Source organism: Sphaerodactylus townsendi, linkage group LG10, assembly GCF_021028975.2.
Source record: "Sphaerodactylus townsendi isolate TG3544 linkage group LG10, MPM_Stown_v2.3, whole genome shotgun sequence".
NCBI lineage: Eukaryota > Metazoa > Chordata > Lepidosauria > Squamata > Sphaerodactylidae > Sphaerodactylus > Sphaerodactylus townsendi.
The window spans coordinates 23,190,464-23,205,179 of record NC_059434.1 but is presented as its reverse complement, the minus strand read 5'-3'; the positions used below and the strand labels follow the sequence as shown (position 1 = coordinate 23,205,179).

Here is a 14,716-nt window from a genome sequence, read left to right as displayed (position 1 = left end):
CCCATTGGAAGAGTTGCACGGTTGCTTCAAAGCAAAGCCACCGACTACCTACAATCTTACTTCCGAGTAATGCACGTCTCAGAGGCCCCTTCCGCACACGCAAAATAATGCGTTTTCAAACCACTTTCACAACTGTTTGCAAGTGGATTTTGCTATTCCGCACAGCTTCAAAGAGCACTGAAAGCAGTTTGAAAGTGCAGTATTCTGCATGTGCGGAATGAGCCAGAGCCAACTGTTTTTTTCTAAACTAAAACCTCAGTATTCAGGTTAAATTGCCATGTTGGCACTTTGTAATAAATAAGTGGGGTTTGGGTTGCAATTTGGGCACTCAGTCTCGAAAAGGTTTGCCACCACTGTTCTATATCATTCCCATTTATTCTGCATTTCTCTGGTCTCCATGTTTTGGCAAATACCAAAATACCTTGGCTCAATGGTAGTGAAGCTGCTTTGCCTGCACATGGTTTCAGGTTCAATCACTGGCATCTCCAATTAATAGGACCAGGTAGTAGGCAATGTGAAAGTCGCCAAGCTGGAGAACTGCCACCATTCACAGTAGACAGGCTTGACTTTGATAGGTGAGTGGTCTGATTCGGTATGAGGGAGCTTCATGATTTCAAAAGCTTTTTATAAAGTCACCAGCTATCAGGATCCTCCCTTCCTCCTTTGGCCTCCCAGAACTTAAGAGAAATCAGAACTTAAGAGAAATCAGGTGTATATAGCTAGAACACAGGCCCCTTTCGCACATGCAGAATAATCCACTTTCGATCCACTTTCAATACACTTTGCAGCTGGTTTTTACTGTGAAGAATAGAAAAATCCACTTGCAAACAGTTATGAAAGTGGATTGAAAGTGGATTATTCTGCATGTGTGGAAGGAGCCACAAATGTGCGCATGTTGTCTTTGTCCCTCTTAATCCACCAAATTCTCTTTTTTATGCTTGCTCCCCTTGTTACTGCCTTATCCTATCCTCATTTAGCCTGTAAAGCCACCGGGACGGCTGCTTGCTTTTTGCTTTGCTTGGCTCTCAATAAGAAACAAAGTACAATAGGGATAAACAGCACAAGAATAAGCAAATGTCACAACACAGAACTGTACAAGCAAACTGTAGTCAATGTCAAATATAGTTTACTCTTACATAAAGACTGGAATTATAATGCAAATGATACAGAGACCATGCACTAGGCCACAAGTATGGAAAAATTACAATGTCCTAATGACTGAAGAACGCCAAAGCTCCACATTATGTATGAACGAAAGCTGACACTTCAAACTGTGGAGAAAAGCCAAATTCCAAGAAGGACGGCCAGCTATAGGTCATGTTTCCAGGTTCAAATGCTTTCTCAATCACTTCCACTGCTTATTCAAGTACAGATTCTAGATGCAGAGCTTCTAAAATTCCCAATGAATTCTTCAATTGCCATTGAAGTGGCAGATAAAATCCCCATTTCAAATCCATCTCCTAGCACTGAGATCTTATCCTCCATGTAAACTCCAAAAGCTTTAGCATCATGTATGCATGGGGAAAGCCAAACACGGACACAAAACTGCTTGCAGCATGCAAAAAGCTCTGGTCATGCATTCTATGGCCCCTTCTGCACATGCAGAATAATGCACTTTCAATCCACTTTCAATGCACTTTGCAGCTGGATTTTACTGTGCGGAATAAAAATCCACTTGCAAACAATTGTGAAAGTGGACTGAAAGTGCATAATGCTGCATGTGCGGAAGGGGCCTACGCTGACATCTGGCTACACGTGTCGTGACATCTGGAGACTCTCAACAACTACAGGCAACTACACTTGAAGACTCTCAACAACTGCAGTCCTATTTTGACACATCCCCATCTTGGTGCCTGCACTGTCTGCCCCCCCCCCCCCCGCCAAAAAGGATGGCTGTCCAGACGCCTCCTCTCGCCGCCATCCCCAATCCCTTTAAGGAAGCAACCCGAGGGGCGTAGAGGAGGATTCCGCTTTTCCGTGCCAGCTTTGGCGAAAGGAGCGGCGCCGAGGCTCGCTCCCCCTTCTGCTTAATAAGGCAAGGGAGGACCCCAAGATGGCGGCGACCGCTGCTGTGGCGGCGACCGCCTCAGAACAGGTCGGTATTACCCGCCCTTGGCCTTCTCGGGGGCCTGGGCCGCGGACGGAGCGGCGGGGCAGGGGGGTGCTTCATTCGCGCCCCCAAATAGCGCAGAAAGGGACAGGACCGTTAGGCGGCTTAACCGTTAGGCGGCCCGACCGTCAGGCGGCTTCGTTTCTATGGGAGCGCCCTCCGGCGCCTGGTTGCTGCAGCCGGCCGCTGAAGAGGCTGAGGGGAGCGACGAGGGAAGGGGAGGCTCGGCTAGGGACGGGACTGGGGCGCCCACAGGCTACGGCTGGCGCCCCACCTTGGTCCTCAGCTAGCGAAAATAGCAGCATGGCAGACATAAATAAAGTTGCAAATGTGTCTTCCCGCCCCTTGTGGGTATGACCCGTAAAAGGTCCGGCCATCGAGCTTGTGCGCCCCAATTCTGTCATTTTGGAGAAGGGGTCTCGCCTGTGGCATAAAAACATGTGGGGATTTGGAAGGAATTAATCGTCTTTTAGCACCGCAGGCCTTTGGGGAGTCGTGCAAAGATGAGTTATTTTAATCTACAGCTGTTGTCTGGGAGTGTCACACATGTACTTTGGATGAACTGATTTCTCTTTTGACTGAATCTCCTCTTATACGGGAAGCGTCTTGTTACACAGGGTAGTAGACAACAGTTATTCTTTATGCACACCTCCTGTTTTGAAAAGCACTTTTTGATTCAGTCCAAAAGCATCCCAGAACTGGGGCGCTGTGGATTTTGAGATTCACCAAACCACCCTGTGAAGTCTTTTGGTTTGAAAAATAGAGACTGTGCAGTGTGTTTTAAAAGCATGGGAGGAACTTACACAAAAATCCCATTGCACGTTAAAGGCTAGCAACATTTATTTCAGGATGAGCTTTCCTGAGTCTGAGCTTAGTTCCTCAGAGGCGCAGAAGCGTGCATCCGTTAGACCTGGTTGAAATGCCCAGCAGAAGAGAGTTTGTTACAAAGACCGACCCGTATGAGAGGAGAGTCCGGTCAAAAGAGAAATCAGCTCATCCAAAGTACATGTGAGACACTCCCAGACAACAGTTGTAGATTAAAATAAAAGCCATCCTTTATGCAGGATGAAACGAGATAGTGGAGCAAATTAAGGATGCAATGCATGTGGAAGCTATTGGCACCCACAATGACTTAGGCATCCGAGATTTTCCTGGTTTTCGAGTTTCTCTTGGATTTTTTGCAGATTAAAACAGAAGCCATATAATATATTTTATTAATACCAACCCATTGAAGTGCAACTCAATGTGTTATTTTGATTGGTCAATAAAAGGTATCACATAGCTTCTGTATTTGGATTTTGCTAAGGACCAACGTGGCTACCTTCTTTTTTATTTCTATAGGTACTAATACTGCACATATCCCATACCTCAAAGTTTTTCCCCCCTTCTGGTAGGGCTTTAATAGTTTACTATGGGCGATTATACACAAAGCATTTGCTTCATGGTGGTGGTAGTGCATCGCCACAAGATTTCTTGTATGGACGTATTTTCTCAAGCCCTGCTTTCACTTTCTATTCTCCCTGCTGCAAGCAAGGCCACTTCTAGCAAGAATTTAATTTTGCTTCACAGCCAGAGTGGGCAGATTTGTCAGTAGGCATAGCTTTGCCCCAAACCTTTTCGCTCTGCCCACAGCAAGCCCACCTAATCTCATCCCCACTCCCCCACCCTGCTTTGCACACCTCCCTCTCACACTCCTCCCTGTCGCCAACTCCTTCCTGCTTCTCTAAATGCTTGTGTCAGTACATTGATACGGTAAAAACAAAGAGTTGGGTTTTTTCCAAAGAAACAGCACAAGCAGGGTCTCTTTCTGTCTCCATCTCACCTCCCCTGCTCCACTTCTGCCCTCCCTGATGATTGGGAGGTGATGTTTAAAATTTTCTTTCAGACACACTTCTGTTTTAACAACAAGCCTCTCTCTCTTGCAGCAGCAGCAGCAGCAGCAAGAGAGAGAGTTTGTGTGCTTGTGAGTTTGCAGGGGAAGGGAGGGGAAGTGAATATCAGTGAGATCTGTGCCTTAATGGCTTTAGATGGACAAAGTTAAAAGAAGCAGCAAAAGGAGAGGTAGGTTGAGACAATGCAGGACTGGCACTGGACTGCCCCCTTGTGTGTAAACAGAGAAACGTGAGGAGAGCCCCGCAAGCACCCTGTGCAGAGAAGAGTCTTGTGGTAAGCATTTGCTGCATAATTGGCCTATGACTCATTTTGGCACAACTGAAAATTCCTATTATTTGTTTGCACACTTGGTATTGAACTTATTATTTGGGTGACATTTTAGCAAAGCTCTAATGGCCCCATGAAGAAGTCCATGCGTGAGAAGGCTGTGGAGCGGAGGAACATTAACAAAGAACATAATAGCAACTTCAAAGCTGGATATATTCCCATTGATGAAGATCGGCTGCACAAAACTGGCTTACGGGGCCGAAAAGGCAATTTGGCTATTTGTGTGATCATCCTGCTTTTTATTTTGGCTGTCATCAATTTGATTGTGAGTATGACAAGCTGCAAGAGACATTTTGCTATTGTTGGTATTGTTAATTTCGTGGTTATTAGATAGAGAGCAAAATTTGTATTTGCAACAGTAGATCCCCTCCATTTCAGTAGGGCCTAGTCCAGGGGTCTGCAGCCTGTGGCTCTCCAGATGTTCATGGACTATGGCCATGCTGGCAGGGGCTGATGGGAATTGTAGTCCATGAACATCTGAAGAGCCACAGGTTGCGGACCCCTGGACTAGTCAAATGGATTTAAAGATCAAAGTCAAATTTCTATTCTGCATGTATTGTTTTGATATTGGAGTGTGGAAGAGAGTTTGCTTTAACAGATGCGTTAAAACATCCCCCATGCTCCCGAAACTGTAAACTGGGGTGGCCAACCTATGGCACTCCAATTGGCCATGCTAGCAGGGGCTGATGGGAATTGTAGTCCATGAACATCTGGAGTGCCACAGGTTGGCCTCCCCTGCTGTAGACATTGTAAATTTAAACCCACCTCCTCAAACTATATGCCACAGGTAAGTAAACAGCTTAGTTTGAATATGAAAGGATTTAGGCTCCAAGCAGCCACGCGTTCCTTGTCCTTTTTTTCCAGATTGGCATTGCTATTACAGTACATCCATTTCTTCATATAGGTATTTGAACTAACAGCCATTTATTTTAATATGGATTCCACTCTTATTATGTGTTTATGTATATTTGACCCAGTTGAACTGAACATTTTTAGAGCTTGCTTGATATTGTACCCCCATTTGCAAAGGAAGACCACATGGTCTAAAAGGGAACATGTTGCTTCTTGGAGCCTATGTTGTAAGCAAGAGTATTCCAGAGACAGTGGATTGCTGTTGCTCTGAGACTAATGATAGGGTGGGCGCATTACCTACCTCTGTGCTTGCTGGCTCCCTGCTCAGCCTGTATATATGTAGGGTACTGTAACTCTTCAGTGTTCTGTCATCTGAAACATCCTGTAAAAGAATATCCTATCCTCACTACTCAGACAAAACAATATACAACCACTGTTAATGTTTAATAGCCAAAATAGCATAGTTATTGAAAGTCTACTACACTTATATTCTGCTAAGCACATTTTCTTTGTGTTGTAAAATCAGCTGACTTATAGCAACCCTGTAGGGCAGTGATGGTGAACCTATGGCATGGGTGCCAGAGGTGGCACTTGGAGCCCTCTCTGTGGGCATGCGCACACAGAGTTCGTCATGTGGGGGGGTGCGGAAAATCACACCCACCCCACACACCCACCTAGGCTGGCCTGGGCCACTGAGCATGACGTGCACGCACCATGGTGAGCAGGGAGGACTCGGCTGGCGGGCCTGGTGCCTGTACTCTGGGTGGCTGCTGCCCGGGGGGGAGGGCAGAAGAGGCAAAGATGCTAGAGAGGCACAGAGCGGTGCGCGCGGGACTTGCTGGAGGCTAGAGCAGGCTGGCCCATGCTTGAGCGGGTGGGGCAGAGTAAGAGGGAGCCAACCATTTTTTTCCTAAACGAAAACCTCAGCATTCAGGTTAAATTGCTAGGTTGGCACTTTGCAAGAAATAAGTGGGGTTTGGGTTGCAGTTTGGGCATTCGGTCTCAAAAAGGTTCACCATCACTGCTGTAGGGTTTCAAGGCAAGAGATGTTTGGAGGTGATTTGCCATTGCCTGCCTCCATATCAGAACCCTGGTGTTCCTTGGCGGTTGTCCATCTAAATACTAACCAGGGCTGACCCTGCTTAGCTTCTGAGATCTAAGCTTATTTTCTCTGACTGTGTCAACCATTATCAGCTATGAAATAATGCTAACTACTTTGGAATGAGTCGGAGACTGTAAGCCTGCCTGTTATTGACAATCAACCAACCCTTTTTTTCATTGTGGAGCTAAATACAATTTGAAATAAACATACTGCAAGATCTCAAGACAATTAGGTCATTGGGATAATAAATTATACGCTAATAAAGTATATGCTGTTTCATAATAAACATCCCATTCTGTGGGAAAGTGGTACTGTAAATTCATCATTAAAGCCTTTTCTTCATTTGATGCACCCCTCAATTTAGTGTAATATCTGTAGCTGCAGTTTAACCAGTCTTCATCTTTTATTCCTTATATACTTTGTTAATCATTCATGATCAGGCTAAGAATTAAAATAATGTTATTCCATTTCTCCACCACTAAAAAAAGTATATGCTTGAAAGAAAAGCCCACAGGTAAATATTTTACAGATAAGTTCTGTGCTTGTTAACTTGGAAGAAAATCCTACTATTTTCAGTCAGGCTTAGTTTCAAGTAATTATGTAGGATAAAGGTAAAGGTAACATTGGGTCATTAGTGACCCTTGGGGTGACATCACAACATGACGTTTACTAGGCTGACTATGTCTTACAGGGTGGTTTGCCATTGCCATCCCCAGTGGTGTACACTTTACCCCCAGCAAGCTAGGTACTTATTTTACTGAAGCTGGAAGACTGAATCTACCTTGAGCTGAAACTAATTTCTATTGGGAATCAAACTCAAGTCATGAGCAAATCTTTTGACTTTGATGTTTTGAAAGGTGAACTCTGTGACAGTATACCCTACTAAAGTACCTGTCCTCCCCAGGCTCTTCCCCCAAATCTCTAGGAGCTTCCCAACCTGGCAATTCTACCCCACATTTCTCAGCAGTGACCAAGAAGCACCTGGCAACCCTAATGCTGATGTTGGCCCTGGGTAGTATGCTAAAGCCAGCTTGGTGGGCTGCAAGTGTTATAGTCCCCTTCTAGTTAAACAGAGTTCTTTTTAAAGGTATCTGGTTTAAACACTGGCTTTATCTCAAGTCTGAAATCACGTTTGGATTTTGCTTTTAGATCACACTTGTCATTTGGACTGTGATTCGTATTGGGCCCAATGGCTGCGACAGCATGGAGTTTCATGAGAGTGGCTTACTGCGATTTAAGCAAGACTCTGACATGGGAATTATACATCCGTTGTATAAGAGCACAGTGGGAGGCCGGCGTAATGAAGATTTGGTGATTGTTGGAGAGAACCAACCAGTAAGATTTTTAAATTGCAGTGCCTTCTGTTACCTTAAAGTAGTCAATTGCCTTTGTTGTATTTAACACATTTACCTAACTTGTTTTTAAGATTGTGTTTCAGCAAGGGGAAACAAAACTCAGCATTGAAACAGATAAAACTTTAATTACCAGTGATATCGGTATGGAATTTGTTGACCCACGGACACAGAACACGTTGTTCAGCACTGACTACAATACTCATGAATTTCATTTGCCAAGTGGAGTAAAAACTCTGAATGTCCAAAGAGCATCTACCGAGAGGGTATAAAATATCTTTACTGAATTGTTTACTTGCTTCTTCAATCTCCATAACGTGTCTATAGTTTTAAACTTGTAATGCTCTTTACACTATGGCTGGGCTCTGTCATGTATTATAAGGCTAATTTTCTGTATGTCTGCATATTCACGCAGCAGAATAGCAATTTGAGATGTACTTGCATACAGTAGATGAGCCATCATTTCCAAATCAGATGGTGACATCACTCATTCCTTTGAATGACTGACATGTTCATCATGCCCCTCCCATAAGGAGCTCAGGGTAGTGTTCATGGAATGAGATGGCAGAGACCTGAGCAGCTAGAATGGATGACACCAATTCAGATACAGGAAGTGGGGAAATGTAAAGGAGAATGTTGTAGAATATTCTGTTATGTGTTTAAACAAACCTCTCTGCAAAGAGGAGGTAGAACCTTCCTCCGTGCTGGACTAGCTTTCTGTTTGCCTGGATTTTTTTGTGGGAAAGAAGATTCAGGGCTAGATTACACCATTTTCACTCTGAAGTAGTGCATTCCATTGCCAGGTTCTTCTGCATGTGTGAATAAAGTGTTCTTTGTAGTAAACATGATTAGAATGGCAGCCACTGTCAAATATAAATTTAACACTAGCCCTTTATTCTAGTCCAGCTTGTGGGGGTGGGGTTGTTCTGTAAAGCCGTTACTATGTTTCATAACCATATTGTATACTTCTCGTCCTTTTTCTCAGGTTACCAGCAATGCGACCAGTGATCTAAATATAAAAACTGATGAGCGTGCTGTTGTCCGTGGAAATGAAGGAGTTTTCATTATGGGCAAATCAATCGAATTTCATATGGGAGGCGATCTGGAACTCAGGGCTGTGAGTAATTCTTTTGGAGCTTGCAGTTGGTGTGTGTTAGGTATCGAACCTTGAAGCAGACTCTGTGTTGTTGATCAGCAGCATTTATTGATAGGCACTGAAGCACCCAGCTTGACAAAGCCAGTTCTGGTGAAACCTCCATTTACTAGCCCCTTTATCCCCATGTTAGTCCCCCCTCCCATTTTCCCAAGAAATGCGAGAAACAGTTAGTTTGGAGCTGAGGCGCTCCAAGGTCGGTGATAGATAAGCCACCTGGCGTCCTGCTCCCACGAGATAACAGAAACAATCCCGGTTCTCATGAGACCAAAGTGACAGGGGAAAGCCTAGTTATCTACTCAGTGTGTGAAACCATAAAGTAAAGATCAAGGAAAGAATGTCCCAACTGGGAAGAGTAACATACAGCAGGATAGTTATATATATGTTGTAGCAACTACATTGAGTTAGGAATGCATCTCAATCAGCTAGATACAACCCTCCTGACAGTGTGTATATGGAGTTTTATTTAAAGCATTTATATTGTCCCTCTTCAAAACTCAAGGCTTGTAGCTAAAATTAAAACAATATCCAGTGAAAAATGCCGCTGCCACAACCCCAGAAGCACAGCAAGAACATTAAAAATACCTTGGTGGCTAAAAGTTCTTTGAAACTGTAACATATTACAGATCATGTTGTAGGTGTATTTATTTTTTTCTCTTCAGGGATTTGATCCTACCTACACCATGCCACTGGGGATAGATTCAGGCACCGGAGTTACCTTCTCCTCTTGTGCTGGGAGCTAGCCTCACCCTTCCACTACAGCAGGAGGAGTCAATGCTGCCATATTCATGGCAAAGACATCCCCATCTATAGTACAGGAGAGCAGTGCAATCAGCTATCTCTCTCACACACAGAGAGGCTTGGACCTTCCCATTTCTCGTCATTGGGACAGATCTGAACAAACTGAGTAGAGGAGGAGGGGCTGATGGGAGGCATGATGGAGGTTATAAAATGATGTAAAGGGTAGAGAGAGTAGACAGAGATTTTTTTCTTTCTCTCCCAAAATTCTAGAACTAAGGGTCATCCAGTGAAGCTGATGGATGATAGCATCAGAATAGTTTGTTACTCAATGAGTGATCAACATGTGGAACTTGCTGCCAGAGGATGTAGTGATGGCCACAAGCATAGGACAGCTTTAAAAGGGGAATTAGATTCATGGAGGAGAGGTCTGTCAGTGGCTACAAGCTATGGTAACTGAAGGGAACCTTCACATTCAGTAAACTGAAGGGAACCTTCACATTCAGAACCTTCACATTCAGTACCAGTGCAGTGAACCAACATGAGGGAAAGCTTGTGACTGGACCTCCCAAATCACTGATTAACTGCTGTGTGAGATGAGATGCTGCATTAGATGGACCAATGATCTGCTTCAACAGCACCATTCTTAAGGAGATGGTTCCCAGGGGGAAATCAAGGGCTGCTGCAGTGGGCGTTAGCAGCTTTGTAGCCAAACATCAAATCAGTGAAGTAACCCTGTCTTTAAAAGGTCAATAGGTTTACTCAGCTCAGTCGTTAAACTCATATGGAAGGTTCTTGATTTAATCCCTGATATCTCAGTTAAAAGGATCTCAAAGAGGAACGGAAAAGCTTTTGCTAGAACCCTTGGGTTAACACTTCCTATTGAGAATAGAGAATATTGGTCAAGAGGTGATTGGTCTAACTCTGTGTAAAGGCAATATTAGTTGCTCTAAACAGCTACTGTGTTTAAACATGAAAATAAACACTAGTCTATTCGTATGGAAATACTGTTTGCCAACTTCTGCATACTTGTTATCTTTGGCAGGACAACAGCATTATCCTAAATGGAAGCGTGGTAGTCAATACAACCCGACTGCCAAGTTATTCTTATGGAGAACAGTTTAATAATGGCGATTGGGAGCGCTACAAGCTTTGCATGTGTTTTGACGGGACTCTCTTCCGTGTTCCAGTGAAGAGCCGCAACATGGGTTGTCAAACCTCAGTTAATCCATGTGGTAATACATATTAAATGCAATGCCAGCACATGGCTGAAAGACCCTTGTATTTATCGAGTTGGATTCTATCAGTTTTTCCATTTGTGCAAGAGGAAAGAGGGGCTACTTTTGACCTCTAAGGAAGTTGTGCTTGGAATCATGGGACATAGGGTGGGACTACAAAGGGCATCAAGTTAGACCACACATCTTGTGCCCGTGGAAAAGCTGATAGGATACAATCCACTGTTTAAAGAGTTGCATGTTTGATAAGGATTCCTTTTTTTTTACAGCAGTTTGTAGAAGTATTATTTGGATTTTTTAATGCAAGATACTGCATTTTAACAATATTACATCATGTCAATGAGCTTGTTTAAAATGGCTATTTATGCTAAATTAGACTGCATTTCGGTAAAATAGCTAGGCACAAGCCTGGTATACTTTGTTATATTGGGTCTGAAATTATTACTAATGGGTCTGAAATTATTACTAAAGGCTTTATGCAGTTACTTGCATTTTCCAACTTTTATTTTTCCAAGTCTCCATCAGGAGAGAGAATCTTTCAGCTCTTTCCTTTGATCCCAGAGGCATTGAGGCATCTTTTGTCTTTTGCATTTCTGCATGCTCTGCATTCTGAAGATAACTGACCGTGACCATGCCATACTGAATGTAAAAGACTTAAGTATTTTAAAAATGATTGCCGATTATCGGGTAATCCATTTTGCCTTCGCTTAGGTTCTCTTCCTGTTACAGGCAGGGGCACTTCCTTCCTCCAGCATAACACCCCTTATAGATGTTTAAATGGCTACATAATAAAGGATACAAAATTGAATGTTATTTATATAAAAAAACTAGCTTCTTGGCTGAACTGTTTAATACAGACCCTTCTGTGAACTCTTGCTTTATGGCCGTGGTGGCGAATCTTTGGCACTCCAGATGTTATGGACTACAATTCCCATCAGCCCCTGCCAATTGGCCATGCTGGCAGGGGCTGATGGGAATTGTAGTCTATAACATCTGGAGTGCCAAAGGTTCGCCACCACGGGCACAGTCTGTAGTGAGTAGCTTTAGGCACAGTGTTGGAGCCTTCTGACCAGCCAGGTGCCTTATATCTTTGGCGGATTCCGCATGGGCCAAAAACAGTGGTGTGAAAACAGTGTGGAAATGGTGTAAAATGGTTTTAAATGGTGTAAAAGGGTTTACACCGTTTTCACACTGTTTTCACACCACTGTTTTTGGCCCATGCGGAATCTGCCCTCGTGTCTTTCCCTTGCTGCTTTCTGTGATTTGGATTTTTAATTTTAAATTACCTGTGTAAACCCACTTTTAAAACTGAGTTTTGCTATTGGTAACAGTAATTTGCATTGTTAAATATATCCCTGCAGATAGAAATAACTTTTTTCTGAAAAGAAAGTGTGATCCAGGATCAGCTACTCCATTTAGTACTCTGAATTTATTCCTAATCAGCAGCTCCCGCCCCATGCTCCAAAAATTATATTATTAGAGATGTGCATTTTTTTAAACAAAATTGTTTACAAAAACATTTTTTTCGTAATTCTGTTTGCTGTGACTGTTGTTTGCCCCCATTGATTTCAATGGGAAACATTAATAGCGCCATCTTTGTTTTCCATTTGATTTGGATGTATGCCCTGAAAGGAATCTTGCCTGCCAAATTTCAGACAGATAAAAAGACAGTTGTTTTATAGGCAATTAAAAGTAAAATTCATGCTTGAAATGAAATCTGTATTGATTAATTGAATCCTTCCTAGAGATCTATTTCATCTCTCACCATACATGGCAAAAAATAAAATATTTTGCTGATTGACTACTTCCTGATTATTTTGAGGACTGAATACTTCTTTAATGAAGAAATCTTCCTGAACGTTGCAAGTGTCCCTGTACGTTGCAAAATTACTAAGTAGTGTTCTTAATGGTACTGTGTATAATTTTTAAAGATTAATTCACTTTTAATTGCCTATAAAACTTCTCTGTGTGTGTGTGAAGTGCTGTCAAGTCTCTTATGACTCATGGTGACTCTGTGAATTAATTATCTCCACAACGTCCTTTTATTGACATACTAGCTCAGGTCTTGCAAACGGAAAGCTATGACTTCCTTTATTGAATCAATCCATCACATGTTGGGCTTTCCTGTACTGTCTCTTTATAAGTTGAATCACTGGGTTTGTACCCCTGCTGTAGTGAGTAGGGGAAAGCAGTGATTTTATGACTGTTCTATACTCTGTCGTGAGAGAAGCTTGGTGTTTTGTATCATCATTGCCCGGAACTGCTAGAAATGTAAATTCGGTACTTGCAATTTAAGTATTCCAGAACTGATATAGATGACATATACGGTTAATTTCAGTATGGGTTGTATATGCTCAAATATCATGCTGAAACAGTCAAAGTAACAGTTTTTTTTATCTGCTGCGGTAGAGAGAAATGACTCTGTCTTGATGCTAGATCACTTTGTCACTTTCAATTTAAAAAGTGAGAAGCAATCATTTAATGTGCTATTTATATATTTAAATAACAAGCTCTTAAAATGAGAGTAACAGCAACCTGCTTTAGGGCTATTATAAAGATTACTGTTTCAATGTACCGGTATGTTAAGTATTTTGACCACTTGAAATATACTATATAAATGCTATTGTTGATGTTGCTTCAGGTGCAGTCGGTGGCCTATAAGGACAGATTGCATAGTACATTAATGGACCTATGAAAATCAATAAGATGATTGTGTGTGCTGAAAATGTGTTTGTTACATTTGCCTATGTCGGCCATGATTTCCTACTACATACAGGGTGCCTGTAGCTTACAGCCTCCAATTTAGATTCCACAGAGGTCCAGACTTCTGGGTTTTGCTGCAACAGAGCTGAGGAGCAGCCAGGCACCAGTGCCTCTGCCCCCTCCACCAGTGGGAGTGGCCCTTGTGCTGGAGGAGGGGGCAGGTACATCAGCACAGCCCTCCATCACTCCCTGTGAGCATTCAGCCCGCACCCTCCACCCCATCTGGATTGGGCTGTAAGCGTTTCGCACTATCCCAGAGTATTTGGATTCCATGTTAGAGATTTAACTTCAAGAAAGGCCTTTCTTCGGTTGCCACAGCCACATGTTTATTCCCACTCTTCCTCGAAGAATCTTAAAGAGTGCAGTAAAAAGCCTCCCTTCTTCTATTTTCTCCTATCAACAACCCTGTGAAGTAGGTTAAAATGAGAGAGGGAGTGGTTCAGGATCATCCAATGAAATTCATGGCAGTGCTGAACCCTAGTCCAACATTGTAACACACTATTTCAGTACAGATTGTTAATAGCATACTTATTCAGGCTAGGATCCAAAGATTCCCCATGAACACACCCAAAGCACTTGTGTAAGAATATGGACTAGCTTCTCAGTGGAGTAGGGAGGAGGTAGATCAGATGTCCCTTCATGTGTAGTTGTACATATAAACAGCTCATTTGTAAATATTTACAGTAGCAGGATTTGGCACAGTTAATCTATTAGACCAGACAGTTAATTTTCCACCTATTAATCTAACCATCTGAGGGCACTACACTGTGTCACACCTAAAATTTGAAAACCCTTTGAGAACTCAATGTCAAGGATGCATGCAATAGCTGTACCTATTACAGTGCAGTCCTAAGTACAGCCAGAAGATTGACTACACCAAAACGAACATTCTCCATATTCCTCTACAGTGTTTTTATCTGCACTTTTGTAACTGAGAAGCATTCATTTTTTTCACAATATAAAAGTTGCATATTGTGTTTTTAAAAGCTGTGCTGTTGGGTGGGTGGGGGAATTTCATTGAATAAGATTGCTTTTAAATTCATTTGTGTGCTGTATAACAAACTGCGCCTCTACAACCTGGATTTCTAACACTTGAAGGAAAATTCTCTTGTACAGACTTGTAAAACATTGCTTCAAATTAAACTAAATTATTTAAGCCTCCCTTCAAATGAAGTTTTTTTTAAAAAAATA

At 42.6% G+C, this 14,716-nt stretch overlaps 1 protein-coding gene across 2 annotated transcripts; it reads left to right on the top strand.

The window, feature by feature from the left end:
* Positions 1-1,843: 1,843 nt before the first annotated feature.
* Positions 1,844-11,644, top strand: SGCB (sarcoglycan beta). Of its 2 annotated transcripts, XM_048509502.1 has the most exons (7): positions 1,844-2,095; positions 4,226-4,276; positions 4,386-4,595; positions 7,434-7,619; positions 7,711-7,902; positions 8,622-8,753; positions 10,573-11,644. In XM_048509502.1, the coding sequence occupies exons 1-7, from the start codon at positions 2,054-2,056 to the stop codon at positions 10,774-10,776; spliced, it is 1,017 nt and encodes a 338-aa protein (XP_048365459.1). In that variant the 5' UTR covers positions 1,844-2,053; the 3' UTR covers positions 10,777-11,644. The 2 variants fall into 2 exon arrangements, with proteins under 2 accessions (XP_048365459.1, XP_048365460.1); XM_048509503.1 differs by lacking the exon at positions 4,226-4,276 and having other exon boundaries at positions 1,849-2,095.
* Positions 11,645-14,716: the final 3,072 nt, after the last annotated feature.